Here is a 27,885-nt window from a genome sequence, read left to right as displayed (position 1 = left end):
TCTGGTATCGTGACAACCCTACTATAAACCAGGGATAGCAACAACACAACTCACAAACCATTTGGCGCTCTCCACCGTGGCTCATGTCTACCGAGCAGCTGAAGATAAATTCCCGGTCATCATCAATAAGTGTCGGCTCCAGTCCACATTAGTGGTTTAGTGTGTGATACTGATGCAGGCAGGCAATAATGTCTGGGAAATTAATTTTGGGGGTTTGGAATCCGACTTAATCTGGAGTGTGTGAGTGGGGACTGAATTAATTTTGGGTAACCATTGAACATTTGTAATGCTGTAAAGAGAAGGTTACTAAGATGGGTCGAGCACAAGTATGCAAAAAAATTATGTTGTTGTTGCAAGCCTTTTAGCACGGGTCAGTGATTGTCGCCCCTAAAGCCGGAAGTTGGCCAACCCTGATATAGACACCTATATCCACTCTAAATACTTGTCTAGCATAAATATACACACGCACACACAGTGGTTTTTTCCTAATAAAACAAGACAAAAGATGGGCATATTAAAAATCTTTATGTTGTTGTTCCCTACATATTTACATTTGTAAAACATTTTAGAGGCATTCTTCCAGTGAGATTACTTTAGTTCAGCTAAGTGAACAGTCCCCACAGTAAAAACTGCCGACTACAGATAAACAAAACCAAGTGCTCCACAATAATCCTCTCAATTCATTTTACAATAGCTGATCTGAGCAACGATAAGTAGGTTATCAAAACAATACAACTTGTTTTGGCAAAAAGATGAAAAATAGCCCTCCTTCCAATAAAGGTGAAGTAATAATACATATTTTTCATCTGTGACATTAATCAAACATCCAAAAATAGCCTTGACTGCAGTGAAACCCTGGTATTTTAAGAAAAAGCTTCATTGTTGTCTTCATCCAGAGAAGTCACTTTCCAATAGTTAATCTTTCAAATCCTATTATCAAAAAAAAAAAAAAAATGTGCATCTTTGCTTAAAAGCAAAAAATGTATCTGGTCCAAAAATCGAGAAAAAAAATACTGTAAATGTTGGTCATAAAACTGACAAAGCAAAGGCTCACATGTCTGATAGATGTACAGAGACATACAAGTTCACTCAAATCTCAACATCACTCTCCTTGTCATTGTCATGATCCCCATCGTAAAATTCATTTGAGGCTTCAGGCCTAGAAACAATGAAAGACAATTAACAATGGAGGTTATTTATTTCAATCAACATATGGATTTCCATTTATTTTATGCCATCTGGACACAGGCAGTTGTAGAAGATAGAGGACTGATAGATTTGACACATGTGAATGCTCCTGCATGCCACACATAAAAATGTATTTGCGTCAGGCGGCGCTTATGGCCGAATCCGAATTTAAGATAAACGAAGTGGTTTCAGAATCTCTACTTATGTACATATTTTAACGCTAACTGACCCACCAGCGCGGGGTGGCTCCAAATGAGGTCAGCCAGATGCACATTGAGCCAGTAGACAGCAGCTCCTATATACGCACTCATCAGCACCAACCTGGAGGATCAGTATGAGGGCATAAAGGAAAACCCACTCCTCCACATAAAACCCGGAGTCCCCTCAGCCCTCCTGCCCGATGAAGGTTAGTATCTAATATCTCTCTCTATAGCCCCTTTCAGATGGCCACATTTTATATTCAATATTACTGCCTCAAGTCCCGGACCAACCACGGATCTAATGACCCGAATGAACAGTAGTCCCGGCTCGAAAGCGGGTATAATCCCTATGTTAGTGCGGGTCATTAGACACGTGGTCAAATTGGGACTTGCGGCCATAATACGGACACTACAGTCATATTATGGCCATCTGAATGAGGCCTATCTCTATAAACAAGCAAACTCTCTGCTGTGGTTAGGCAGTCCACAGCATTTCCACTACACTGTGGACTGCCTGCAGCATCTACAGCAAAACAGTGCTTCTGTAATAAATTACAGCTGACTTATGATCAGGTGGATCATAGCTCAGCTAAAATAAACGCTCCGGAGAGAAGATGGCTGAAGATAAAGCCGTCCGTCCACTAGACACGTATTTGACTGGGAACGGGACCGAGCACCATGCAATGTATGTGAATCAGTAGAGTGCAATATTAAAAAATAAAAACAAAAACTTTCTAAGTTGTCCATAGCTTTTAAGTACTATACAAAGAATTACCTGGTGTAACCGTCATCAGCTCCTCTCTCCTCAGGATCTGGCTCATCTGTGCGGTCATAGCTCAGAAGATCAGATGGGACATCATGGATCTGGACACTGGGAGCATGGTTCAACATCTTCAAGTTTTCAAAAATGGTCTGTCTAATTTGATCTAAATACTGTAGGAAAAGACAAAAATTGAAGTTTTGCAAATATGGCTGTTTTTCCAGATTCACTGCTCTCTATCGACATGACCATGACAAAAGATTATCCATTCAGAATTGTCCACACAGAGTACAAATAATGTTAAAGGAACAGTCTAGGCAAAACTAGCACTTTCTGCTATGCTTAGTGCTAGAGGTGGCATACAAAAAAACTGCGATTTAAAGAGCAGCAAAGAGAGAAGTCATGCACTCCCCCCCCCCCCCCCCCCACCCACAATTTCCCCTATATGAGTATTCCCCTGATGTTGATCTTTCAACATGTGCACATCAAATTTTATTTACTTGGGTAACTTCTTGGCCAGGTTCCATTCTCAATATTCCTCAAAATGAAAAGCAAAAATGGACACATTGTTTCCATTTGATGAACTTTGTAATTTACGGTTAATTGTAGTTGTTTTAACCATGCAAATTCTGTGTGAAGTTACTACCACTAGATGTCTACCCCCTGATGTCAAGCAAAGTCCACCCCTGGTTACAGCTCAGAATTGAAGGACTGCAGAAACTAGTAGTGTCACTTCACTGCCTGCGTTAAGATTTCTATATCACCCCAGTGCCGGCCTCGGCGATACAAAATGGACCTGGTCTACGATTGTAACGTGATTCCATGTGTACACGTTTCGGTAGTCGAGAGCGCTAATTCTGAGAGTAATTGTCATTTTTGCAAATGTCTATTGTCATATCACAAAATGCATTTGACCGAAACGGAAAGGATGACTTTATTGGATGATGAGAGGGTATGGTGAAGAAAAAAATAAGAGCCCATCAAAAAGTAGCGGCTTTATTCAATGCCACTTATCCTATCCGTGATCAATTTCATTGTCAACTTTTAAAAGAACTGTTCATTGTTTCAAAATAACCGGTTGAATTAAAGACGCACCAAGATCCGGAAGACCCAAAACATGCTAGTAATGATGAAAAATCTTTAGATGTTCTGCTGACTGTACATGATAATCCTCATACATCTGTCTCGAGTGGAGCACAACAAGTCCATTTTGTATCGCCGAGGCAGATTGTAATAATACGTAATTTAAAGTCACCCTGATATGACATTCCCAAGCTCACACACACACGCGCCCACACACACAGGATTTTACCCGTGCGGTACATTTTGGGTAATGCTAACACCGGCGGTAGCCGATAATGAAGATGATAACTTTAACGTTAAATATCTCAGCGAAAAAAAATCCTATCTCAAAATAGTTTGCAGCATCGTTTTTGCATTGAAAAAGATTTTGCTGCCCCCACCCACCCCAAGTGGGTGGGAGCGTTCTTTTTTTTTTTTTGCATTAACTGGTAGATTTTATGACCCCATTAAATCCCACCAAATTTCAACCCTCTACTTCGAGCCATTCAAAAGTTGAGAGTATTACGGAACTTTTGCTCACACAATATAATGTACTCCGTGCAGCGATTCTGTGCCCAAGAGCAGACTAACTATAGGCAGACTCGGGAACTGTAGCTATAGACTAAGAATGTCCCTATAAAATTCTATGCACATATTCCTTCACATAGAAATTACCTGTCGTGTGTTCTGATTTTCAATTCTAGTGCTGACATCAGGATGAAGGGTGAAATCTGGTGCAAAATATTCAAAGTATTCTGAAGAACAACAAACAATTTAAGAAAAATGAAGCATTTACTATTGATGCATCCCCCATGAAATCTCTTATGGTATTGCATTTCTAATAAATCCATCGTGATCCGGTCCATATAAAGGGATCATGTGATTTTTCATATAATACAGTAAGCTCTTCATTGATCAATATCTTAATAAATTTGTCAGTTCCCTTCTAGAAGATACAACTACGTGGGGATGGGATGTATGAAAACTGGTGCCATGGTCACTTTTCCTTTGAACCAGTTTGATACTTTTCCTATGAGCTTTTGTTATAAAAAAAACAAAAAAAACAAACAAACACACAACAACCACCCAAACCCACGTTATATGAAAAATCATGGCATGAAACTGAATTGATCAATGAAGGAAAGACTGACGTACTTACCACTATAGGGCAACTCTTCACTAATTGTTTCATCCACTAGTAATGATGTTTCATAAGTCCTGAAAAGCAGAGATTCAACACAAATAAATGCAGAAGCTGAAGAATGATCAAAAATTTAGAGGGGCAGCGCAGTCTGTCATTAGAGTGTCATCATTATATAGTGAATAGTTACACAATTTTCTTTTCCTCACTATTCAGTTTAATAAAATGTATCAGGCCGAGTAATCTATAGCACTCACTTATACTGATAATGTAGCAAACCAGCAGTTGTATAAGCAAGGCGTGGTCAGGGTGTTTCCATTAACTGGCAGTAAACAGAGATTTTGAAAAAGATGAGGAATTCAAACAAAAGGGAGAGTAATTAAAACTAGTAAGGCCTGTTCACATCTGCGTTGGAGGCTCCGTCAAGGGCCTCCGGCACAGATCCGACAGAAAACAATAGTGCAGGATGCTCCGCTATTGTTTACACCTAAACCATTACGGAAACCTAACAGAACCCGTTAAAGTCAATGGATTCCGTCAGCCGCCGATGGTGTCAGTCATGTGACCGAATTGCCGCTTCTGGTATTTTTATTGTTCTGCTCCTGACGGAGCAGAGCAACGGAAACACGGACAAAAGGTGTGAACAGGCCCTTACAATAGAAACCAGTGAGGTTGCTGCAAGCTGGATCTGATTATTTGATATAGGTAACTGCTTCACTTTCCCCAGTATAATTTTATTCAGTTTTTCCTTTAGGAAGTCAATAGAGGAAAACTCACTGAAAAGAATGGCCTGGATAGAGGATACTCAATTTAAAAAAAAATACAAAAAACAGAGCATGGTTTATACAATGGCTCAAAACTGCACACTGAAAATAACGGTTTTGTCAATGGGAATGTATACATTCCTATCCACTTATATATTTCACATCTGGCAGCTCCAATATAAAAACAGCCACCATACTATTCTTCAGTACCGAGGCTTATGTACACACATCAACACATACAATCTCACTGTGACTGGATAAGCAGTGGCAGATCATCATAGGGGCGTTTTTTGTAGCCGCCTGGGGCCCAAGACTCCCGGGGGCCCATGGCCACCCAAACCACATTGCAGTTTTGTTGTCTTTTTATGCCGCAAATCCAAGCAAAGACCGCTACAAAACTGCGCTGTATATGTCCTGAAAAAGGACCTGCAGTCATAAGGTCACATGACCTTATATTTGCAGTTCTTGTTACGGTTAAGAGACCTGCAGGTCACATGACCATGTAGGCAGGTCCTAGTTCAGCAGCAAGACTCCATAGAGAAGACTGTAAGCTGCTATGTAAGTATAAGGCTGGGTTCACACACACTATTTACGGACGTAATTCGGGCGTTTTAGCCCCGAATTACGTCCGAAAATGCGGCTCAATAGCGTCGGCAAACATCTGCCCATTCATTTGAATGGGTCTTACGATGTTCTGTTCCGACGGTCATTTTTTTTACGCCCCGCTGTCAAAAGGCGGGGCGTAAAAAAGACGCCCGCGTCAAAGAAGTACCTGTCACTTCTTCAGACGTAAATGGAGCCGTTTTCCATTGACTCCATAGAAAAACAGCTCCATTTACGTCTGTAATGGACGCAGCGAAAAGCGCCTCAACATGCCATTACGGCTGAAATTACGGAGCGGTTTTCTCCCGAAAACAGCCCCGTAATTTCAGCCGTAACGGACGCTGCCGTGTGAACATACCCTAAGTGTGATGGATTAGTTTAAGGGGTCCGGTGTCTATTTAGGAGGTCTGGTCTAGGGACTGTATTAGTTTAGGGGTCTGTATTCGTTTAGGGGGTCTGGGTTCATTAGTTTAGGGGTCTGGTGTAGGGTCTGTATTTATTTAGGGTACTTGTTCTGGGGCCGGTATTTGTTTAGTGGAGGGGGTGGGTCTGCTCTGGGGACTGAAATACTTTAGAAGATCTGGGGTCTGTATGTATTCTAGCGTCAGGTCCTCGGTCTGAATTTATTAGGCTAAGTTAAAGGGGTTGTGCGGGCTTTTCATACTGATGACCTAATCGTAGGATAGGTCATCAGCATAAGATCAGTGGGGGTCAGACACCCGGACGCCGCACCAATCAGCTGTTCTGGCTGCCTCCAGGTGCCTGGAGGTTCGACACCTGGACCCCGCACCGATCAGCTGTTCCGGTGCCCAGAGGCTACTGTGACCAAAGCCATCTGCTACCGGCACGGACATCCGGCGCCGGATGTCCGTGCCGGTAGCAGATGGCTTTGGTCACAGTATAGCGGCCGAGCTGCCGTACTGCAGCTCTGCTCCTATTCAAGTGAATAGGAGCAGAGTTGCAGTTCTGCAGCACGGCCACTATGCAGTGTACAAAGCCATCTGCTACCAGAACTCCGGGCACTGAACACTGCATAACATCCGTCTGCCTCTGGGCACCGGAACAGCTGATCGGTGCGGGGTCCAGGTGTCGAACCTCAACGATTATATACTGATGACCTATCCTGCGGATAGGTTATCAGTATGAAAATCAGTCCGTGCCTGGACAACCCCTTTAATGTATGGGTCTTGGGTCTGAATTTGCATCAGGATCTGGTCTGGCATATGGAACAATTTAAGGGGTTTGGTGTCCGAATTTTGGTGTGTTTCTATAGAGGCTGGAAATGGCTGCAGAAGCGAGGGGCAAAGACGTCTCTTCAGGAAACTCTGCAATCATCAGAAGTCGCCATAACGGTCTGTGTCAGATGGAGAAGAAAAGAAAAGAGAACGACTCACATCAGAGAAGACTTGTAAGTCACTGGATTTATAGAGGAGCTGTCAATTCTCCTGACATGTCTGTTATAGGAAATCCTTGTATTCCACAAAGTCTTTGTGTAGCCCAGGACTAATAGACAAATGTCTGTTACCATTCCATTGTCAGGAGGATGTGTCCCTACACAGTGTGATACTGTCAGCAATGGTTGGAGACAAGGGGAAAAGTAACACCCATTTGTCAATGCTCGCCCAGAAAAGTGGTGTTTTAGTTTGGGAAACAGCCCAGGTCTATGGTCTACTTAACCCGCCACTGCTGAGAAGTATGGTAGGGCAGTGTGCAGAGGAGTTTCTTAGACCCTTTTTACATAACGTTTTTGGCCTACAATTAGCATATATGCCAGGAAAAACTCCTAACATACGTTAAGCTCTAGGCTGTGACAGATGCCTAACAGTGGCATTCGTCTCACACACACACACGAATATATATATAAATAAAAGTTATACTGATGTATACCAACCCGACGGAGGCCAAAAGGACATGGAGCCCTATGGACACGTTTAGCATGTATTTTGAGGGCCTAGTCAAGCACGCTGCTCACTATGCTGGCTGTATTTTGAAGAGGTCATAATTAATGTACAATACACAACCCACAGTTCCCCATATAAGAGAATTTGAGCCTTCAGTCAATTTTTATTATATGCATGGAAATGTAAAGTTCTCTATAAATGTGAGTATAACCGTATAAAAATAAAAGCCATATCTTAAGATGATCGTCCATTAAAATAATAATTAAAATAAATATGCATTCTATTTATATGCTATACTCACCAGCATCGTGCTACATTGCGGACAGTGTAACCACCCCCTCCCAGTACAAGCAGGGGAATATTAAAGCCTTTGACATATTGAACACAGTCACTAGGGATAAAACAAAACAATGCATGAGCCATTTATAATAGTCCATTGTTCACATATATAAAACGTGTACTGAGAAAGAGCAACCAGTAAACAACCGGCTAACAGTTTGGTTTCATTAACAGGTCAGAACATTAGTTGGGCAACAGCATATATTTGTACATTTATCTGGGACGGCCTTCACGTAAAGCCAAGGGTATAAGTTACCAACTAATTACAGAATCTGGAATTTTCGTTTTTGACTTGCTATGAGACTTGGTATCGTCTTGTTCTTGTAAACATACAAAACAGAATTCAGATCAACGTCCAGCTTACCCATGTCCCCTTATACTCAGGTTAAAACATCCCAGTCTGTCACAGCCAAGTGAGTCAGCACCACACTACAAGTGAGAAAGAAATATTCAGTACAGCAGGTCCTGCAGGGACTCTAAACACAACCCTGCAAAAGAGATAAAGACTTACAGCCCCTTTACCCATACTGCATACAGTGCTATAAGAGGTCCATAGGGAGTTAAAGGCTATGTACACCTTTGCACAGTTTTTGTTTTTTAAATTGATTTGTATGTTTTTTGCAAATGAAAACCCATTTCTATTTGGTCCAAATTAAAAATGATCTACCGTTTGTCTCCTGTTCCTGCAGCGTATTTCAGTACATGGTTAGTTGCTGTATTCAGTTCTCTCTGATCCGTCAGTCAGTGCCCTGACGGCAAACTCAGCAGCTCCTCCTTTGTAGACTCATGTGCAAGAATTTAGAATGTGACATCTGCGCATGTGCAAGGTCCTACTCACTGGTGTGTGCTGTGCAGATGAGAACAGTTCCCCTTCAGTTATTCAGCAGCCACTTTCTCCTTTTCACTGAGGACTACAGTGTATGGCCAGCAATCTCTCCCAACCACAAATAACTGGGCATGCACAGTGCAACATGTCCCCTGTGTTAGCAGGGAGCTATAGTGTAGCGAGAAGATCTGAGAAGAAGCTCAGATGAAGAGGGAGATAGGAAAAACAGACACCTGTGTAACTGTGTGGGAGTGGCTATGCAAAACAGCCTCAGAAGCAGCAGAAGGGAGGGAGGAGAGCCGAGAGAGAAAGCTGTGCTCCTGCATGAGAAATCCACACAGCCAGAGAAGAGAACATGTGACCAGTGCTGGGGAACGCCCCTAGAGAAAAAGAGAACATGTGACCAGTGCTGGGGAACGGCCCCTAGAGAAAAAGAGAACATGTGACCAGTGCTGGGGAACGCCCTAGAGAAAAAGAGAACATGTGACCAGCGCTGGAGAACGCCCCCCAGAGAAGAGAACATGTGACCAGTGCTGGGGAACGGCCCCCAAAGAAGAGAACATGTGACCAGTGCTGGGGAACGGCCCCTAGACTAGAAGTTTGAATGGAGAAAAGGTTGCAAACCGGTTAGGAAATCTGCCAAAGCCAGAAAAAGGAAAACTCAATGCATAAAAAAAAAAAAAAAAGAGAACTGCAACGTTTTTGTTTGTTTTTTTGCAGGGACATGAATGTAGATTGGTTTTTCATGCACAAAGGTTTTCATAGCCTTTAAAACAGGAACCAAATGCCTCCACAATACATTAACTCAATTTCCACCAAACCAGTGAATGAATGTCAACATTTGAGGCTGAATTCACACTGAATATGCATCGGGAAAGCTCCTGGGGCTTCGAGGGTCTGGTTTATGCCAGTGTAACTTTTTTTCAACTGTATGGAATAGCAGAGTCTGCTGTGATATTCCATACAGAATCAACCCACAAAAAAAACAACAACCTTATACCGCATGTTTTTAATTTTTTTTTCTTATTTAACATGAAAGCCTATGGGCGACGAATGCCACTGTGTCTATACGGCAGCATCCATGGTAAATACTCCCGACGCATACCTGCGATATATAATGTGAATAGACAGAAAACATACATTCACTATAATAAAACAGAGCCGTTTGGCCATGGACCATGTTTGGCATCTTTACCTGTAGAACAATGCAGGTTGGCTGATAGTAATCTACTACTTGTTTAATGACCGGCTGAAAGAGATGTCTGTAACCTTAATACACACAGAGAGAAAAGAAGCAACACACGTCATACATGGAAGAATGTACTGACTGGTATTAAACATTTACCTCTACAATATGGAAGAACTAGTGGGAACGTTAACTAAAGACCTCTAGCAGCTCCCATGTAGAAATTCTGTTCTCACAAAAAGTGTTTTGTTGCCCACATAAAATAAAATTCGAGCTATAATTTTTCCATAGTTTCTAAGTGAAAGAAGTTATTTGATAGGTTGCCAAGGGCAACAAGGGTGTACGGTCTTAACCAGAAGCTGGACCTGCACCATTCCCCCTAAGGACCAATGGCAACCATGGTACATACAGAGTTTGACAGAGGGAGGGGGCTACCCCTGTCTGCCCATTGGTGGCCCCACAACATGCAGGGTGCCGATGGGTTTCTATGGAAAGGCCCCCTAGGTCTGCCATCTTTGAACTCCTATTAAGCCCTGACAGGCAGGTATAGTACAATGCATTACAGAAGTAGCGCAGTGTATTATCTTAGCGGTTAATAGTAATTGTACTGGCCCGCAGGGTACAGTTAACCCATCATTTATCCCACACAATGAACGCCGTAAAAACAAAGCCCGAAACACAATGGCGAAATTTTATGTTTTCTCCACCCCTTTAATTTTGTTTTATAAAAGTAAATACATTATATGTAACCCAAAATAATGACATTAAAATACAACTTGTCCTGCAAATAATATAATCCATCATATGGCTAAGGTGACGGTAAAAAAAAAAAGTTATGCTCTTGGAAAGACACAATGAAAAAAAAACATAAAAAAATTGCTACGTCATCAATAGCCCATGTCCTTCAGGAATTCAAACCATTTTTATGTATTAGGTTCCCCGTGTCTTATTCACCCAAAATGTATCATGTGAGAACTTACTTTGGTCATCGATACCATCTCTTAGTGGGACATTCAGACAGTAATACCTCCCACTTTCAGCTCCAACCTCATACATGTCACCTGAAATCAGAAAAAGTGTAAAAATAATAAAAGGTTCAAAGTGGTTGTACAGAATTAGAATGGGATTTGTCCATCTCATGCGTATGGCAGGCTTTAAAACACATTTGCTTGGGGAACTGATAAACCAAAACGAAAAGTTATTTTACGTGGCCAGATATTTTGCCCGTTAAACAAGTGCCGATCGACAACACAGCATGTCGGTCAGCGATCATTTGCTCCATTTACACAGAGCAATGATCGCAAGTAAAGAACGATCTTTAATACAATGGTTCGTCCCCATACATTTATCATCTTGTCGGCAGCACATTCCCTGTTTACACAGGGCGATGTGCCGTGGACCAGCGACTATCTTTCTGGACGCATACAAGACGTTGGTTCCTTCATTGGCTAATCGCCGCCTGTTCATAAAGGGCAATGATTGTGGACGAGCGTTCATACAAACACTCATTCACATGAATTTTGGCTCGTGTAAAAGAGCCTTTCTGTAATCTCACCAGAAATCATAGCTAAAGAAAAATAATGGTAGTGAAGAGTAAAGTGAGGCCCCCTGCACACGACTGTGCCCGTAATCAATGTCCGTCATTACAGGCACGGCTGGCCATGAACAGCCACTTGCATTTGTGGGCCGTGCTCCCATAATTTATATGGGAGCATACGGTCTGTAAACAGCAAAAAATAGGACAAGTTCTATCTTTTGCGGAGCCTTTCTACGGCACAGACACCTTCCTGTAAATATACAATGGTATATGGGCAATAGAAGTGAATGGGTCTGTAATTACGTATGAATTCTACGGTCGTCTGCATGGGGCCTAAGAAAGAAAAAAATTAATTGTCTCGTTTTCCAAAACGGGAAAACCAGGTCTCTAGTGTAACTGAGTCCTGTAAAATAGTCACAGGTAAATAAACGGCTTCCACTTACTCACTGCATCTGTGTCCTGGATGGTGCAACGAGAGAGAATCCCTGCCTATGTACCGGATCTCAGAAAACTGGCTAAATGATAAGCAGATTTGCAGAGATTAGAGGGATAGGCCGTGAAACCCTAAGGCTGGGTTCACACGACCTATTTTCAGGCGTAAACGAGGCGTATTATGCCTCGATTTACGCCTGAAAATAGGGCTACAATACGTCAGCAAACATCTGCCCATTCAATTGAATGGGTTTGCCGACGTACTGTGTAGACGACCTGTAACTTACGCGTAGTCGTTTGACAGCTGTCAAACGACGACGCGTAAGTTGACTGCCTCGGCAAAGAAGTGCAGGACACTTCTTTGCAACGTAATTTGAGCCGTTTTTCATTGAAGTCAATGAAGAGCAGCTCAAGATTTACGAGCGTCACAGATGCCTCGCATAATGCGAGGAGCTTTTACGTCTAAAACGAGGCAGCTGTTTTCTCCTGAAAACAGTCTGTCTTTTCAGACGTAAAAGCCTCTCATTGTGTGCACATACCCAAAAAATGCACCTCCCAGCTGACAATCAGTAAGTAGGAAAAAGGGTGTATGTATTGTGGGTGCACTGAGGAATCTGTGGATTAACTCTTTAAAGTGTCCCTCCAGTTATCCTCTCCCGCTCGAACTTGTCAGGTGTGGCGTAAGATGCTCCTGCACACTGAGCGATACAATTAGTGTTGGACCCATCATACTCTCCGGACATTGTACGATTGCCATTCATGGAACCTGTACCACCCAGCAAGCAGGAGCATCTCTCCCCGCCCGATCTTCAGGTGGGAGAGTATAGACAGTGTGAAACTTTATAGGGGTTTATAAAGTTAGAAACCAAAAGTGTTTTTTTTTCTCTTCCCAAAATACAGCGCCACCCCATGTCAGTTTAATAAATGGTCTGTCTAGTGACAGATGCAGTCTCCAATGTTGTGGATGCCCATTCAGGTTTACTCAGTGGCACTGGCCTTGTTTTCTTAATTTGGGACTATATTTCTTCTTCCATCGACCCTCTAATATGGGTCTTCCCTCTATCTCTACGCCACGAGTGTGACACAAGCTCTAATAATGAATGCTAATTAGTTATCTCTATGCTCAGAGTTTACAAGATCAATCTCTACCACGGCTGCCTTACCTGTGCCAGGAAAAAAATAGTTTCCATATTTGTGAAAGGAGACAGTCATGACTCTGTCGGTGAGGTAAAATGCTTCCTGCACCCCATCTCCATGATGAATATCAATATCTATATAGAGGACGCGCGGATGGTATCTGAAAAAAATATTAGAAAAATCTTACAATTTTAAAAGAATTGATGGCCCAAGAAAGCACACACTCCTCCTACTCTAGAAATGTACCACCATTTAAAGTTTTCCCATCTCGGAAATGTATGGCACGTTTTGTGTGACCTAACAGAAAAAAGTAATTTTGAATTGTGGGACAACCACTTCAAAACACAACATAGGTTAGGGCATCTTTACAAAGCTAGCACCCATGAAATCCCCCCAAGGGACTATCATTGGGCCAGAACAAAAGAGTGCCCCCTCCCAACTCCTTAGAAACCGGCCTCCTGAGGTTCCTAAGCGGTCAGGGCTGCAGTGAATGGTCACCGGATCCTTTACACACTGCTTAATAGCTAAAAGTATTCAAAAAGAGACAAGCCAGCACCTCAATTGCACATTGGGAGGTCCTTTAGCGGGTGTATTTGTATCCTCTAGGTTAGCGCTATAAACGGTTTGTCCTAGTCACAAGTTCTCTCTGGAAGTTGCAGACCTGTTTCCTCATACTTTGGACCCTAGAGACAAATATTTTTAACCCAAGTGAATGCAGCACTCCTGATCTAAATACATGTGTATCCTCTATAAATAGCATAGATACATTGATATACAGCGAATGCTCGGCAAAATACCACCCCTGAATCTAGACCAGATTTCCTGCGACAGATATTCAGCTCCATCATATTCTATGTATACCGACCATCTTCTTTCAGAGGATCCCCCTTCTAGACCAGTTTTTTATTGCACTTTTGAGTGTCCGTCTCAATGAGATTTCACTGCGTTATTTGCAAAAATGTATGTCAAGTTGGCATAGACAGGTATAGGTATGTCAGAAATCCTCTTACCATCTGCAGAGCCTGAAGAGTAGGACACCTTTATAGAGGTATCTTGGGCAGTGCCTTTTTCATGTTTGTTTTTTTTTGTGTGCAACATGAGATCTAAATGTCAGAGATTCGGGTCTCATCCCTGGGACCCGCACCTACAGTATCTGCCGAACAGGGGTCGCTGACCCGCCTTGTGAGGCCACTGCATCCAGGCAGTGCATAGGTGCACAACAGGACGTGGATGTGCGCTATGCTTTTTCCATAAATCCCATTCACTGCTAAAGGAGCTACAGAAAACAGCGTAGATCATGTCTGTCCTGCTGTGCACCACCTAGATGCAACGGCCAACTGCCTTCTCGCTAGGTGGGATGGGGGTTGGGGGACCCACATCTATCAGACACTTATGGCATATCCTGTGGATAGGCCATTAATGTCTGTAGTGACACAACCCCTTTAAGATTTTTGCAAAACCACTGACTAAAAATAAACACAACAAAACTAGTATGTGTGAATGAAACTTTTTACAGAAGATGGCAAAACTTAATGTTTTATTTTAATATGCATGAATTTTTGAGCAGATTTTTCACACATGGAGGCATCAAAGCTGGTAAAATTAGGAGATCATATATGCAGATTAGGTAGTTTCACAGATCAAAGACGCAGTCAAGTTAGTCCTCAGATCTCCTTCAGGCTGGGTTCACACAGTTTTTTGCAGGCAGAAAACCTGCCTCAAAATTCAGTTTGTCATTTTGAGGCAGATTTTGCTCTGCCTGCACGCTGATTTTCGCCCGCAGCCACTAAGCGCCGCGGGCAAAAAACGCTGCGAAATACACTCTCTCTGCCTCCCATTGATGTCAATGGGAGGTCAGAGGCGTAAACGCCCGAAGATAGGGCATGTCCCTTTTTCCAGCAAGCAGTTTTTTCCACTCATGGGAAAAACCGCCTCCGCCTCCCATTGAAATCATTTTTCCGTGTCAAAAAACTGAACTGACCCTTAGTGGAAAAAAATCAATTCTATACAGGTTAGGTTAAGACTTCTCAGTTCCTATTGATACATTCTGCCAGCAGATTTATCACTATGTTACAGTTTGTAGTAAGCTTGGCAGCTGTAAGATAGAATCCTAAAAATATATCATACTGTGCATGCGTCTTAATTCATTCAAGTGTTGAACAATTTTTTTTACTATACCCGTTTAGCCTTTCTAATTCAATGCCTTCACCAGTTACGCTGGCAAGCTTATACTGCAGAATCATCTCCATATAGGACAGTAGAAAAATATTCATTTTCTATAAAACGTTTGTTGCATATCAAGAGAGAACGGCTAGCTGCTATTCAGGAGTCTCAATCATGGAGGCCAAACAATGCTGTGCTCTTTACCCGGACCGAATGACGCCCTTAAATTGTTCCAAATAGTACTCCCCACAAAAGGGCCCTTTTGGTAGCACCCACATAGCAAATTCTATAATACTACATACATTTATATACCCCTAAAATACAACAAAGTTAAAAAGAAACCCACACATACGTCACAGACAAGCCCTCTAATATGGGAGATCGAGTCCCCCAGCAAACAACGTTTTTGGCAGGCAAGACACAGCCAGTCCGCAGGAAGGAGAGCTGCTGCTTGTTAGCAGATCTCCCCCTTTAGCTCATATTGTGGGTCCCGAGCAGGGACCCCCCCCTCTATGATATCCATTTGACTGATAGGGCACATGGACAAGAATGTCCTAAAGGGACAACCATTTTAATATATGGGAACATTTTCATACAAGGCTATAAGTCACATTCTGTCAGGTAAAAATTATATTCTGTACAATGAGTTAAACCGGTCTGTATCCTTCTGATGGATAACAACGGAGCCGCAAGGCATGGGAGCAATTCAGCAAATTAATTATATTTGGTATCAGCTATTTAAGCAATTTACTCGGATATCGCTAAAACTTTAAACAAACATTTAATACTATACATGATTAAACATGCCTCAGAGAATAAACAGAGCAAACAGAAATTCCACTAAGAAAAAAAAAAAAAGAAGTCTTACTTGAGCAGCTCCAGAATACCAATCACAATATCATTAACATAGCAAAAGCCAGAAGCCTATGAAAAAAGATGTAATATTAGTAAAAGAAAATAAGAATATCAGAGAATGCTTAAAAAGCATTTTACCACAAAGTATATTTAGACCCTATCCCTATTCACTGGGCTCCCCCCACCACTGGGACCCACCTCCATAATCACAGTGAGGAGGGTTTTATATGGAGCGGTGGTCGCACACGCTCCATTCAAAGTTTATGGGGTCGATGACAACAGCCACCTGTCTTCGTCGGCCTCAGACATCCAATGGAGCAGCAGCGCACGTGTGACCGCGACACCATTCAAAACGATACTCATTGCAATCATGCAGTAAGTAAAAACTGTGGTCGGGAAAAGCATGGGGACCCCAGCGATCATACATTTATCACCTATCCTGTGGATAGGTGATGAATCTGCTTAGTGGGAAAACCCCTTTAATGATTTTTCTTTTTTTCTATTACCTCAAATTTCTTGGCATGGTGAAGTCCTCCGGCCCAGTTAATTGCAATGTCACAAATCTGCTCAAAGAAATATTAAAGAATAACAGATAAAAATTATTATTATTAAAAAGATACATATAAATAAAGTTATCTAACCAAACCCATGTATTAGTCCATATAGGATCATCTTCTGCATCGCAGCCTATCAATCCAGAAACATTAAACATCGCTGTAACATGGAGAACTTCTAGAATAAAATTATTTAAAAAGCATACCTCCATTTATATAGAAAAAGGATTACAGTGCAGGATTGTGCACAAAATGTGTTTTTCTATAAAACGTATTAAGCAGATTTTGCTCTGAAATAACAGCACGGACCGGGCACTGCCTGTGGCAGGGGGGACGCTCACCGTCTGTCTGCAGTACAGGAGCCAGCACTGTAGGATCATATTATAGTGTTGACTTCCGTACTGTAGAGCCTAGGAGACGAAGAAGGATGCTCTTTCTCTTACTACGGAGCGGTTAGCAGTCCACAGCACAGACAAGCCCATGCAGCTATTTAGAAGCGGAATCAGCTATCCAGCTTGTTTTATGTTAGAGGACGTGACAGGTCCTCGTCAAACGTAGGCTGTGACGGATACACTAAGGCTACATTCAGACGAGCTTGACTAATTTGCGCGCGTAAAAAATGCTGAGTTTTTCCTACATGTCTTGTCTGTGTGCGTTGCGTATTGGCATCAGTGTGCTTCGTGTGTGTGGCATGCGTTTATCCCTTCCATGCAAGCACTTCATTCACGTTTATTTCTCTGCTTTTCTATGTATTTGATGCATGAAACACGGACGTCGTCCGTGTGCTGTCGGTGTTTTTCATGCACCTAGTCGCCCAATGAAGTCAATGAAAACGCACCAACGTAGGTCATGCAGTGAGTTTCACGCAACAGACTCTCGCTGCGTGAAAACTCACGCACGACTGAATAGCACCATTGAAATCAATGGGTTTGTGTGCTGCGCGTTATTTTAACGCACAGCACACAGACAAGTATTACGCTAGTCTGAATGAGCCCTAACAGTGGTATCCGTCACCATAAACTATAAAAGTATCCGTTAAACAGATATGTCATGAACTGTGTTCATGAGGGTTTACAACGTATCAGGTAAAAAGGATTCTATTATAGTTCTAAGGGTGATGCCACTTTTAGGCATTCGTTCAACGTATTCGTCACCCATAGACTATAATGGCATCCATTTAACCTATACATTAAGGAAAGCTATTAAAAAGCCCATGACATATGTGTTAAACTGATACCTGTGACATATGCCATGTAGTGGAATACGTCACCAACAGGATTCCATTGTATGGAATAGCGTAGTCTAGTACGCTATCCCATACCTTTTTAAAAAAAAAAAAAAAAAAAAAAAGAAGAAGAAGAAGAAGGTGTGCAAACGTCTGACTGAGGCCGAAAGGACATACTTTTGGCCTCCATCTAACTATGGAGCCCTATGTACATGTTTAGTGTGTGCGCCAGGAACTTTCCAGATGTACATGCTAAACGTAGTTCAATAACGAGATGTGAACTAGACCTTGAACAGGAAGAGATATTTCACGTTGAATATACGGAATTAGTGAATTAGTTCAATTAGCTGAGAAGTAGTTAATTGCATTGTTAAATACCTTATTGTTTAGTTGTGTAGCTCCTTGTAGAGAGGCTCCTGTGTAGCGAGAGCAAAACTCAAAGAGGCCTGGAAACACTGGGCTGTAACGAAGTGAAAAGCAAAAAGGAGAGATTGTGATAGTCGGTAAGAATCAGTGACCTGGACTGGTTACCAATTCTATCGTATTTCAAAGGGAACTTTATCCTATTGCTCCAATCGGATGTTTTTTGTTTTTTTTAGTTGGCAGCTCCTCCAATGACAAGCTGATTGCAGGGGGTCCGGCTGCTGGAAATCACTGCGATCAGGGGAAGCTGCTCATGTCTGAACATACGTGTTTGTGATGACTGTGACAGAGCAATAGTTAAAGAGGCTCTGTCACCAGATTATAAGTGCCCTATCTCCTACATAATGTGATCGGCGCTGTAATGTAGAGAACATCAGTGGTTTTTATTTTGAAAAACAATCATTTTTGAGCAATTTTAGATTTATGTTAATTAGTTTCTTAATAGACAACTGGGCGTGTTTTTACTTTTTACCAACTGGGCGTTGTAAAGAGAAGCGTATGACGCTAACTAATCAGTGACCAATCAGCGTCATACACTTCTCTTTACAACGTCCAGTTGGTAAAAAGTAAAAACACGCCCAGTTGTCTATTAAGAAATTAATTAACATAAATCTTAAATTGCTCATAACTTTCTCAAAAATGATCGTTTTTCAAAATAAAAACCACTGCTGTTATCTACATTACAGCGCCAATCAGATTATGTAGGAGATAGGGCATTTATAATGTGGTGACAGAGCCTCTTTAACTCCCTGTCCTGATGAATTAAGGGGGATCGCAGGGCAATGGACTCTACCTCTGAAATGTTTAGATGTCCTTATAAGACATATAAGAGACTGTCCTTATGTGACATTCCATTTAAAACAACATAGGAAGTCTAAACTTTGCCTGTCTTATGCTAGCAGTGCCAAGATAGCATTGATTTTTATTTTCCTGTGGCTGCTCTCAGTTGTATTATTAGCAATTTTCTAATATAAAAGTGAATGTTCACCAAAGGCGAATCCTCACTTTAAAGTAAACACAAAATGGTAACGTGACGCCACAATTTTTCAGTAAAAATATGGACAGAGGTAATGAAGCTTAACTTACCAATCATCGCCAACATTGAAAGCATTTAAGCTCTTAGTGAAGCCCTGCATGTTGGTAGGGCTAACCCGCTGCAGGAAATCAATGTAGTCCTCCGAGTGAAAGCGACACATGTCATGTTGAGAAGCTTGGTAAGGCTTAAACATCTGCGGGGAGCAAAAAGACAACAGATCATTTTTCCAGTTCCCTGCAATTCCCTAATGTGTCTACAGTGTTTACAGACTACAGTAAAGGGCAATGTAGCGTCTGCTGAAATTTTTCAGTGAAACAAAAGGGAATTAAAGCATCCTCAGCTATTTTTTTGTAACCCTACTGTAGCTAAAGAAAGTATTTCTAATAATACTATTAGGATTTGTGAACTGCTATTTAAAAGGGGGTTGTCAGAGAGAATAAGAAAACAAACTAGATGCAGGAAACGTGATAAAATAAACTAAACTTAAAGGGAACCTGTCACCAGCATTTCACCTATTAAACCGACTATACCTGGTGGTAGTGGGTGAAAAATCATTTCAATATAACCTATAATTATCTTCGTAGTCGGCTCTGTAGCTTTAGTATTTAGCTTTTTAGTGTTCCCACACCGTATGCTAATGAGCAGAAAAGAGTCAGATCTTCATTTGAAAAGAGTCAAATCTTCGTTTGGAAAGAGTCATATCTTTATTCCTCAAGTCTTTCCAAGTTTACTTCGCCTCCTTACTTTTGATTGACAGCTCCTCGCCTTCCCCCAGCACACAAAATTCTGCGCTTGTGCATTGATGTCCTCTTTTGGTGTGTGCGCACAAAGGGACACCGCATAATTACGATAAAAGGCGCAAAATGTTTGCAGACCGATATTTACAGTCGAGAGAGGAGTTTAGGGGAGGGGATAACAGCAATGAACTTTTTATAGCAGAGGCCAGCGAGGGAAAAGTAAAGTTCAATAGGTGAAATGCTGGTGACAGGTTCCCTTTAAAGGGTAACTAAACGTTCGATCAACTTTTTATTTTCTAGCAGCATGTGTAATATAAATATATTTTGTAATAGGGATGTCACGATACCAGAATTTGGACTTCGATACCGATACTTCGTTTAGTATTGCGATTTCGATACCAATTCGATACTTTGCCAACAGTTCTTCCATTTTCTGATGTGAGGCATGAGGTGTGATGATGAATTTAACCTCCATTTGCCTCACAGTAATAGTAATTAACCCCATCATGTTTCTCAGCCATAATGTGTTAATGTGTGAGGTACATGATGGGGTTAATTACTATTAATGTGAGGCACATGGAGGTTAAATTCATCACACCTCGTGCCTTACATTAATAAGTGAAAAGTTTTTATTTTATTTTTTTACAGCGTACACATCATAAATGACGCAAACAAATTGTTGTGCAGGTTATTACGGCTGCGCCAATACTGAATGTGTATATTTTATGTATTGAGACTTATTTTAATGTTTATTGCAAAAAAAAAAAAAAGGCGTATGTGTATTTTTTTACATTTAATATTACTTTCTGTTTTTACGTTATTTTTAAACTTTAATGTACTGGCATATATCTATATTCCAGTACATTAGCCTGTGTATGTATAGTACACAGGCAGTTGTTAGCACATACCTAAGTATGCCCTAACAGGAAATATGGTAGGACAGCCCTGGGGTCCTTCAATAGACCCTGTGCTGTCTGCCCATATATGGTGTGGCCCTCGATCGCGTCACAGAAATTCCATGTGACGCGATCCAGGTGCATCTCCCCCTTCTCACTTTCCCCTGAATGCTGAAGTCCGTAGTGATCGCAACATTCAGGGGAATAGCGGCGGAGATGAGAGGTTTCACTGATCTCTGCCGTTATAGAGCGGGGCTGCGGCTGTGTAATATAGATATTGCCCCGCTCCTGACAGTAAGTGCGTGCGCGGTCAGCATGAGGTGATGCGGCTAGCGCTAAACTAATGAGCGGCGGTTCAGGCACTGAAGACAGAACACGGGAGTGTTTTGCAGTGCAGACCCCATGTTCTGTCTTCAGTGCCGGCAATCGTTAGTGCAGCGCCGGCAACATTACCTCACCCTGACGGCATGCACTTGTCAGGACTCCGGAGCGCGGCAATGATTGTATCACACAGCTGCAGCCCCGCTCTCATTCATTCATGTGTTACTATGCTGAGCTGTGCGGCGGCGTAGCTACGTATCGAAATACATGAAACAACGGTATCAAACCGTTTGGGAATGCAAAGTATCGAAACCGTATCGAAGTTTCGATGCATCGTGCATCCCTATTTTGTAATATACTTTATTAATGAATTTGGGCTCCTTTTTGTGTTATAGGTGTTTTAAATTGCCACTCTGACACTTTTCTACCACATTTTATTTCTTGTATTTCTCCTGTTGCTAGCAGAAATCCGTACACCATCTGAATGTATCAGTGTACGGATTCTGCTGCCTGTGAGTACGGGTGGGTGGTGGCCCCATCCTGACGTCAGATGTGCACGCCCACATCGTGACGTCATGAAGGTCTCTCTGCCTCTATACACTACACAGTTCTCTTTAGAGCGCATGGAAGAGACTGCACACTGGTGTCTGTGCCTGCATGAATCTCCCCCTCCCCTCTGGCAAAGAGTCTCAGGACACTGTAATCTGAGCTACTAATTAGCATCAGATAAGACTAGGACTGCATGTCATTGCTGCTGGAAAAAGTAAGTAAAGACCAACGGGGACCACCAGAGAATCAGTCCTGAGCGGCCAGGGATTTAAAGAGGCTCTGTCACCACATTACAAGTTCTCTATCTCCTACATAAGGAGATTGGCGCTATAATGTAGGTGACGGCAGTGCTTTTTATTTAAAAAAAACGATCTATTTTCACCACTTTATTAGCGATTTTAGATTTATGCTAATGAGTTGCTAAATGCCCAAGTGGGCGTGTTTTTACTTTAGACCAAGTGGGCGTTGTACAGGGGAGTGTATGACGCTGACCAATCAGTGACCAATCAGTGTCATACACTTCTCCCCACTGATTTAGTCAGCGCATAGGGATCCTTTTAGATCAGTATGTGCGGTCTTATACTAACACATTAACAATACTGAAGTGTTTAGACAGTGAATAGACATTCCACGGGATGTCTATTCACAATCTGTGCACTTCGTTACTGTGTCTGTGGTACTTACAGCAGAGCAAGCGTAATCTTGTAACCTGTCATCTACAGCGTAATCTTGCGAGATTACACTTGCTCTGCTGTAAGTACCACAGACACAGTAACGAAGTGCAGAGATTGTGAATAGACATCCCGTGGAATGTCTATTCACTGTCTAAACACTTCAGTATTGTTAATGTGTTAGTATAAGACAGCACATAGCGATCTAAAAGGATCCCTATGCGCTGACTAAATGAGTGGGGAGAAGTGTATGACACTGATTGGTCACTGATTGGTCAGCGTCATACACTGCTCTGTACAACGCCCACTTGGTCTAAAGTAAAGACACGCCCACTTGGGCATTAAGCAACTCATTAGGATAAATCTAAAATCGCTAATAAAGTGGTGAAAACTGATTGTTTTTTTAAATAAAAAGCACTGCTGTCACCTACATTATAGCGCCGATCTCCTTATGTAGGAGATAGGGCACTTATAATGTGGTGACAGAGACTCTTTAATAAGCAAGTTATATTTGGCTTGTTATTTTATCAAATTTCCTGCAGCCAGTATCTTTTCATATTCTCTCGGACAACCGCTTTAGGCTATGTTCACACGGAGTATTTTGCAGGAGGAATATCTGCCTCAAAATTCTGTTTGGAAGTTTGAGGCGGATTTTCCTCTCCCTGCACGCCGATTTTCGCAGAGTTTTTCGCCCACGGCCATTGAGCGCCGCGGGCATAAAACACCGTGAAATACGCTTTCTCTGCCTCCCATTGAAGTCAATGGGAGGTCAGAGGTGGAAACGCCCGAAGATAGGGCATGTCGCTTCTTTTTCCCGCGAGGCAGTTTACTGCTGGCGGGAAAAAGACGCCGACACCTCCCATTGAAATCAATGGGAGGCATTTTCGGGCCGTTTTTGACGAGTTTTGTGACGCGGTTTCCGCGTCAAAAAACTCGTCAAAATACTCCGTGTGAACATATCCTAAGTAACTGAACTTCTGTTTGGAAGAGGTTTTTCAGGCTCTAACATTGATGACCTATCCTTTGCATCCTAAGGCCTCATGCACACTTTTATATTTAGGTCAGTATATTGCATCAGTATTCGCAAGCCAAAATCTAAAGTGGAACCTACACAGAGAAAAAGTGGAAAGATTTGATTCCTCCATAATCATTGATTCAAAATACTGACCTAAATATGCAAGTAATAAACAATACGGCTGGACAGCACTTCCAGGGACAAAAGCAAATAGAGCGTGGTGCATGTCTCCTGTGGACTTAGTCCGTCTCGTCCACGAATATATCCAATGCAGAAGAAAAACTAGCACTCACGTGGTCGATGCAACTGTGAATTTAATCCAGACATGCGACAATTCAAAGGCTTTGTATAGCCGAAACTTTCCGTGCCTGGATTAAATTCATAAACACATTGACCATGTGAGTGCAGAACTCAGTTTTTATTTTGCACTAAATATGCAAGTGTGAATGAAACCTATGGATAAGTCATCAATGTAATATCTTGAAGAATCCCTTTAAGAGAATAAACACTAAATTTCAATAAAACAAAAAGCAAAGAACCATCAACCCAGCACTTACAATCATCTTTTTATACAATCCATAGTGAAGAACCAGACTGTGAGTGAGAGCCAGGCGGTGCGGTTTCATGGGATGGCCCGTACCTAAAATAAATTGAGGTGATCAGTTATGCAAGAAGCTTTTCAGGAAATAGCGTATGGCTTTTTAGTAAACTGTGTGAACACAGCCTAAATATATTGCTTGACGTCAACCCCTGTCCATATGCCCTATTAAGTGTTCCAGAAGCCTGACCCATGGCAGCTGTCTTCACACAAGAGGTTGTCTCCAGGAAATAGGGATAATCCTGTCAAAAAGTTTGGCATTTCCATACTGCAAAATACACACAGATGTATTAAAGGAGTTGTCTGGACATTCTTTGTTGATGGCCTATCCTTAGGTTAGGTCATCAATATCAGATTGGCGGGGCCCGATACCCGGTGTTTCCTAGGAACAGCACCGTACACATCTGTAGCAACTGTACCTGTAAACTATGAAAAGGCTGCGGCGAGGAGTGCCACCGCCCCTTCAGTCAGCTGATCGGCAGGGGTACTAGGAGTCAGACTTCGCCGATCTAATATTTATGACCTATCCTAAGGATAGGCCATCAATAAAAAATGTCCGGACAACCCCTTTAAAGCAAAGAATAATTAAAGGGGTTATCTCAAAAAGGCAACCACGATCCATATGGACATCTTAGAAGAGGGTCTTCACACAAAACACCACTCCCGCTCTAGAAGACTCGTCATTACATGGGTGCACATTCATCCCCAGAGCTGGACCCCATATGAAAGGCTTGTTTATTGTCACATAACTCCTTTAAAGCAGTTGTCTATAGCAACAAATCATTGCTACCATTATCTGCCAAAAATGAGAAGTGTCATCTAGCTGCTAAGAACTACTGCTCCACTTAAAGATGCTCTGTCACCAGATTCTCAAATCCCTATCTCCTATTGCATGTGATCGGCGCTGCAATGTAGATAACAGTAAAGTTTTTTGTTTTTTTAAACTTTTCTTTGAGATTTCTAGCAAGGGAAACAAAATCTCGTTTACCTCCGTAATCTCGCGAGATTACGTGTGGCTTGGGGGAATCTCACAGAAAAGATTCAGAAGTGTCAGGATTCTGAATACACATGACGTCCAGTCTGCAGGTCATGTGTATTCATTATCAGGAAACTTGATTAACGATAATCTCTGATGCTGACTGGTCACGGATTGGTCAGCGTCATACACGTAAACATGCCCAGTTAAAAACACAATACACGCCCAGTTGGACATAACGAAAAAAAAAAACCGCCCAATTGTCCATTTCAAAGCTCATTTGCATATATATATAAAATAGCTCATAACTTGGCCAAAAATGAACGTTTTTAAAAAAACAACACGTTACTGTTATCTACATTGCAGCGCCGATCACATGCAATAGGCGATAGGGGTTTGAGAATCTGGTGACAGAGCCTCCTGACTTTTGTACCACCTCCATTATTCTCCGGTAAAAACACCTTCATCCAAGTGAGATGTAACAACCAGAGTGATTGACAGCGGGGAGGTGATAGGAGACACTGAGGAAGCTGCATCCTCCATTCATAATAGCGGTTTTCCCCTGAAGACGCCGTAACGCACAGTGAAACATGTGGGAGGCTGAATGGGTGTCTTAAGCACAGAATCCTGTTAGTCTGCTGTAATATTATATGATATAAATATACAATCTAGGAGTCAAAAGCTGTGATCACATGCAGGAATGAGCGGTGAGCGCAGCTTGTATTCTGCTGGCGTTGTCCTAATCCCTTAGTGAAGAGATACGAAGCTGTCGCAATTTATCCTTTATAAGGGTTTTCCCAGAATCATAAATCATCTATCCACAGTTGGTGATAATTTTCCGATCACTGGGACCCGCACCAATCAAAAGCGGGGGTCCCAAACCCTGTGTTCTTTCTTACTACTCATCTGCAGTGAGGACGACATTGAATGGAGGGTTGGTTGAAAATTTGTGCTGCCGCTCCCTTCAAAGTTTATGAAAATCATGAAAACAGCTGAGTACCGCACTTGGCTGTTTCTGTGATTCTCATAGACAATGATTGGAGCGATGGGTGCATTCTCGCCCACTGCTCCATTCAAGCTCCTTATTGCAGGGGCTGCAGTGAGGAGGATCTGGGGTTTGGGACCCCATTATCACGATTGGTAGGGCACGCAGCAGTCACAAAATTATCACCTATTCATGTGATCATTTATAATTCTGAGAAAATCCCTTTAATACATAAGGAATATTGATACAAAATATTAGAAAGGCTATCTAGAGAGCGCACAAAATCATATATCAGAATGTTAATAAACAGACAGTCCGTGATTGATTGTTTTGCAAACGATCGACACATTGACCCTCTGGTTTACAGATACACCAATAAAAGTTTAGACTATCAAATAATCCTCAGTTAATGGAAACATATTAATGGGTTGTACAACTTGGTACAAAACCTCAATAGAGTTTACATTGGTTGTATCTCCCATTCCAAACACATACATTATGGGGACAGGAACTAACGTGATTACAATCTGCATACAGAGCCACAGTATGTGTTGGCGCTATATAAATAAGGGTCAGTGTAACATCTGGTTTGGGCCATATAACTTCATACAAATTTATTAGAGCGTTGTCCGGAATTAGAAAAACATGGCCGATTTCTTCAAAAACAGCGCCTCTCCTGTCCACAGGTGGTGTGTGATATTGCAGCTCAGCCCCTTTCACTTCAATGCAGCAATACCACACAAGCTGTGGACGGGTGCGGCGCTGTTTTTGGACGAAAGCAAACATATCTTACTGGTAAATACGTAAACCTACTGCTACCCACACCAACAAGCACCTCCAGTAAATGCCATGGCACACGCCCGTCACAAGGAGAACAGCTACCACACATTGCAACCAGTGACGCACACATAGTGCATTAACATGAAAAGACTGTGCAGCTGTATACGGTGACAGGCGCAATACTGTACACTCAGGTGGCGAATACAGTGCCGTCATCCCATCACACCCACACCACAGGCTTTTCACCATAATGGAAGTTTCCCACGTCCGGGTCGTAGAAGTAGGCAACGGTTTTCGACATTTCGGGGAATACAAATAATCAATCCCCGAGTTCTAGAAGGAGAATGAGAAAATACACTTCCGCCAGCGCTTCGGAAGCGCGTCATCGGCAGGGCGCCCGCAGTGGCACCGCCCACCCCACCGCGCGTCACTAGTTACTGGGTGGAATCCGCTCTTCTCTTTGGCGCCGTCTAGTGGAGAAATCGCGTAAACGTGGTCAAAGAAAGGTCGAGGCGCTATATAAACTAGACTATGGAATAGCAGTAAATTCTAGAACGTTAGGCGGCTCCTACCGTAATTCCCAGAGAACTGACATACGAAAAAATGACAGAATGACTGTTGTGATCTGTGCCGTTAATCCAAACCGGGTATAGGACAGCTTGAATAAGTGCCCCCACCCTTCGTATCTATACATCGTGTTTGATTTTTTTAATGATGATGAGTTTGATTTTCTTTTTGTTACAGAAAATGTCTATAAAATATCATATTTATATTTTAATATTCAGCAGGAAAAAACATCAGTCTTTAGCCTTTTTGGAGCCCTGGGAAAGGGTGAGGCGCGTTCTGTTGGAGCTTTCCGTCAGAACGCGACCCTGAGCAGACACAAACGGAAACCGTTTGTGTCTGTTGTACACCGGACCCGTCGTTTTCCAGAAGCAATAGCGTAGTCGACTACCCCTGTGGCACTATGTACAGGGACACTGTGACCCTATCTACAGGGGTAGTGTAGCACTATCTACAAGAGG

General features: G+C 42.2%; 1 protein-coding gene across 2 annotated transcripts; it reads right to left on the bottom strand.

The window, feature by feature from the left end:
- Window positions 1–512: 512 nt before the first annotated feature.
- HDAC3 (histone deacetylase 3) lies at window positions 513–27,244 on the bottom strand. Of its 2 annotated transcripts, XM_075856220.1 has the most exons (15): window positions 27,107–27,244; window positions 24,079–24,161; window positions 19,383–19,525; window positions 18,252–18,333; window positions 16,601–16,657; window positions 16,108–16,163; window positions 13,103–13,236; window positions 10,951–11,031; window positions 9,980–10,053; window positions 8,323–8,387; window positions 7,921–8,010; window positions 4,370–4,428; window positions 3,886–3,965; window positions 2,164–2,321; window positions 513–1,159 (listed from the first exon to the last, which is right to left on the bottom strand). In XM_075856220.1, the coding sequence occupies exons 1-15, from the start codon at window positions 27,159–27,161 to the stop codon at window positions 1,090–1,092; spliced, it is 1,287 nt and encodes a 428-aa protein (XP_075712335.1). In that variant the 5' UTR covers window positions 27,162–27,244; the 3' UTR covers window positions 513–1,089. The 2 variants fall into 2 exon arrangements, with proteins under 2 accessions (XP_075712335.1, XP_075712336.1); XM_075856221.1 differs by lacking the exons at window positions 16,108–16,163; window positions 16,601–16,657; window positions 18,252–18,333; ... (1 more) ...; window positions 24,079–24,161; window positions 27,107–27,244 and adding an exon at window positions 13,633–13,862.
- Window positions 27,245–27,885: the final 641 nt, after the last annotated feature.

This window comes from Rhinoderma darwinii, chromosome 3 (genome assembly GCF_050947455.1).
Source record: "Rhinoderma darwinii isolate aRhiDar2 chromosome 3, aRhiDar2.hap1, whole genome shotgun sequence".
NCBI classification, from domain to species: domain Eukaryota; kingdom Metazoa; phylum Chordata; class Amphibia; order Anura; family Rhinodermatidae; genus Rhinoderma; species Rhinoderma darwinii.
This window is presented reverse-complemented; position numbering and strand designations above follow the sequence as displayed.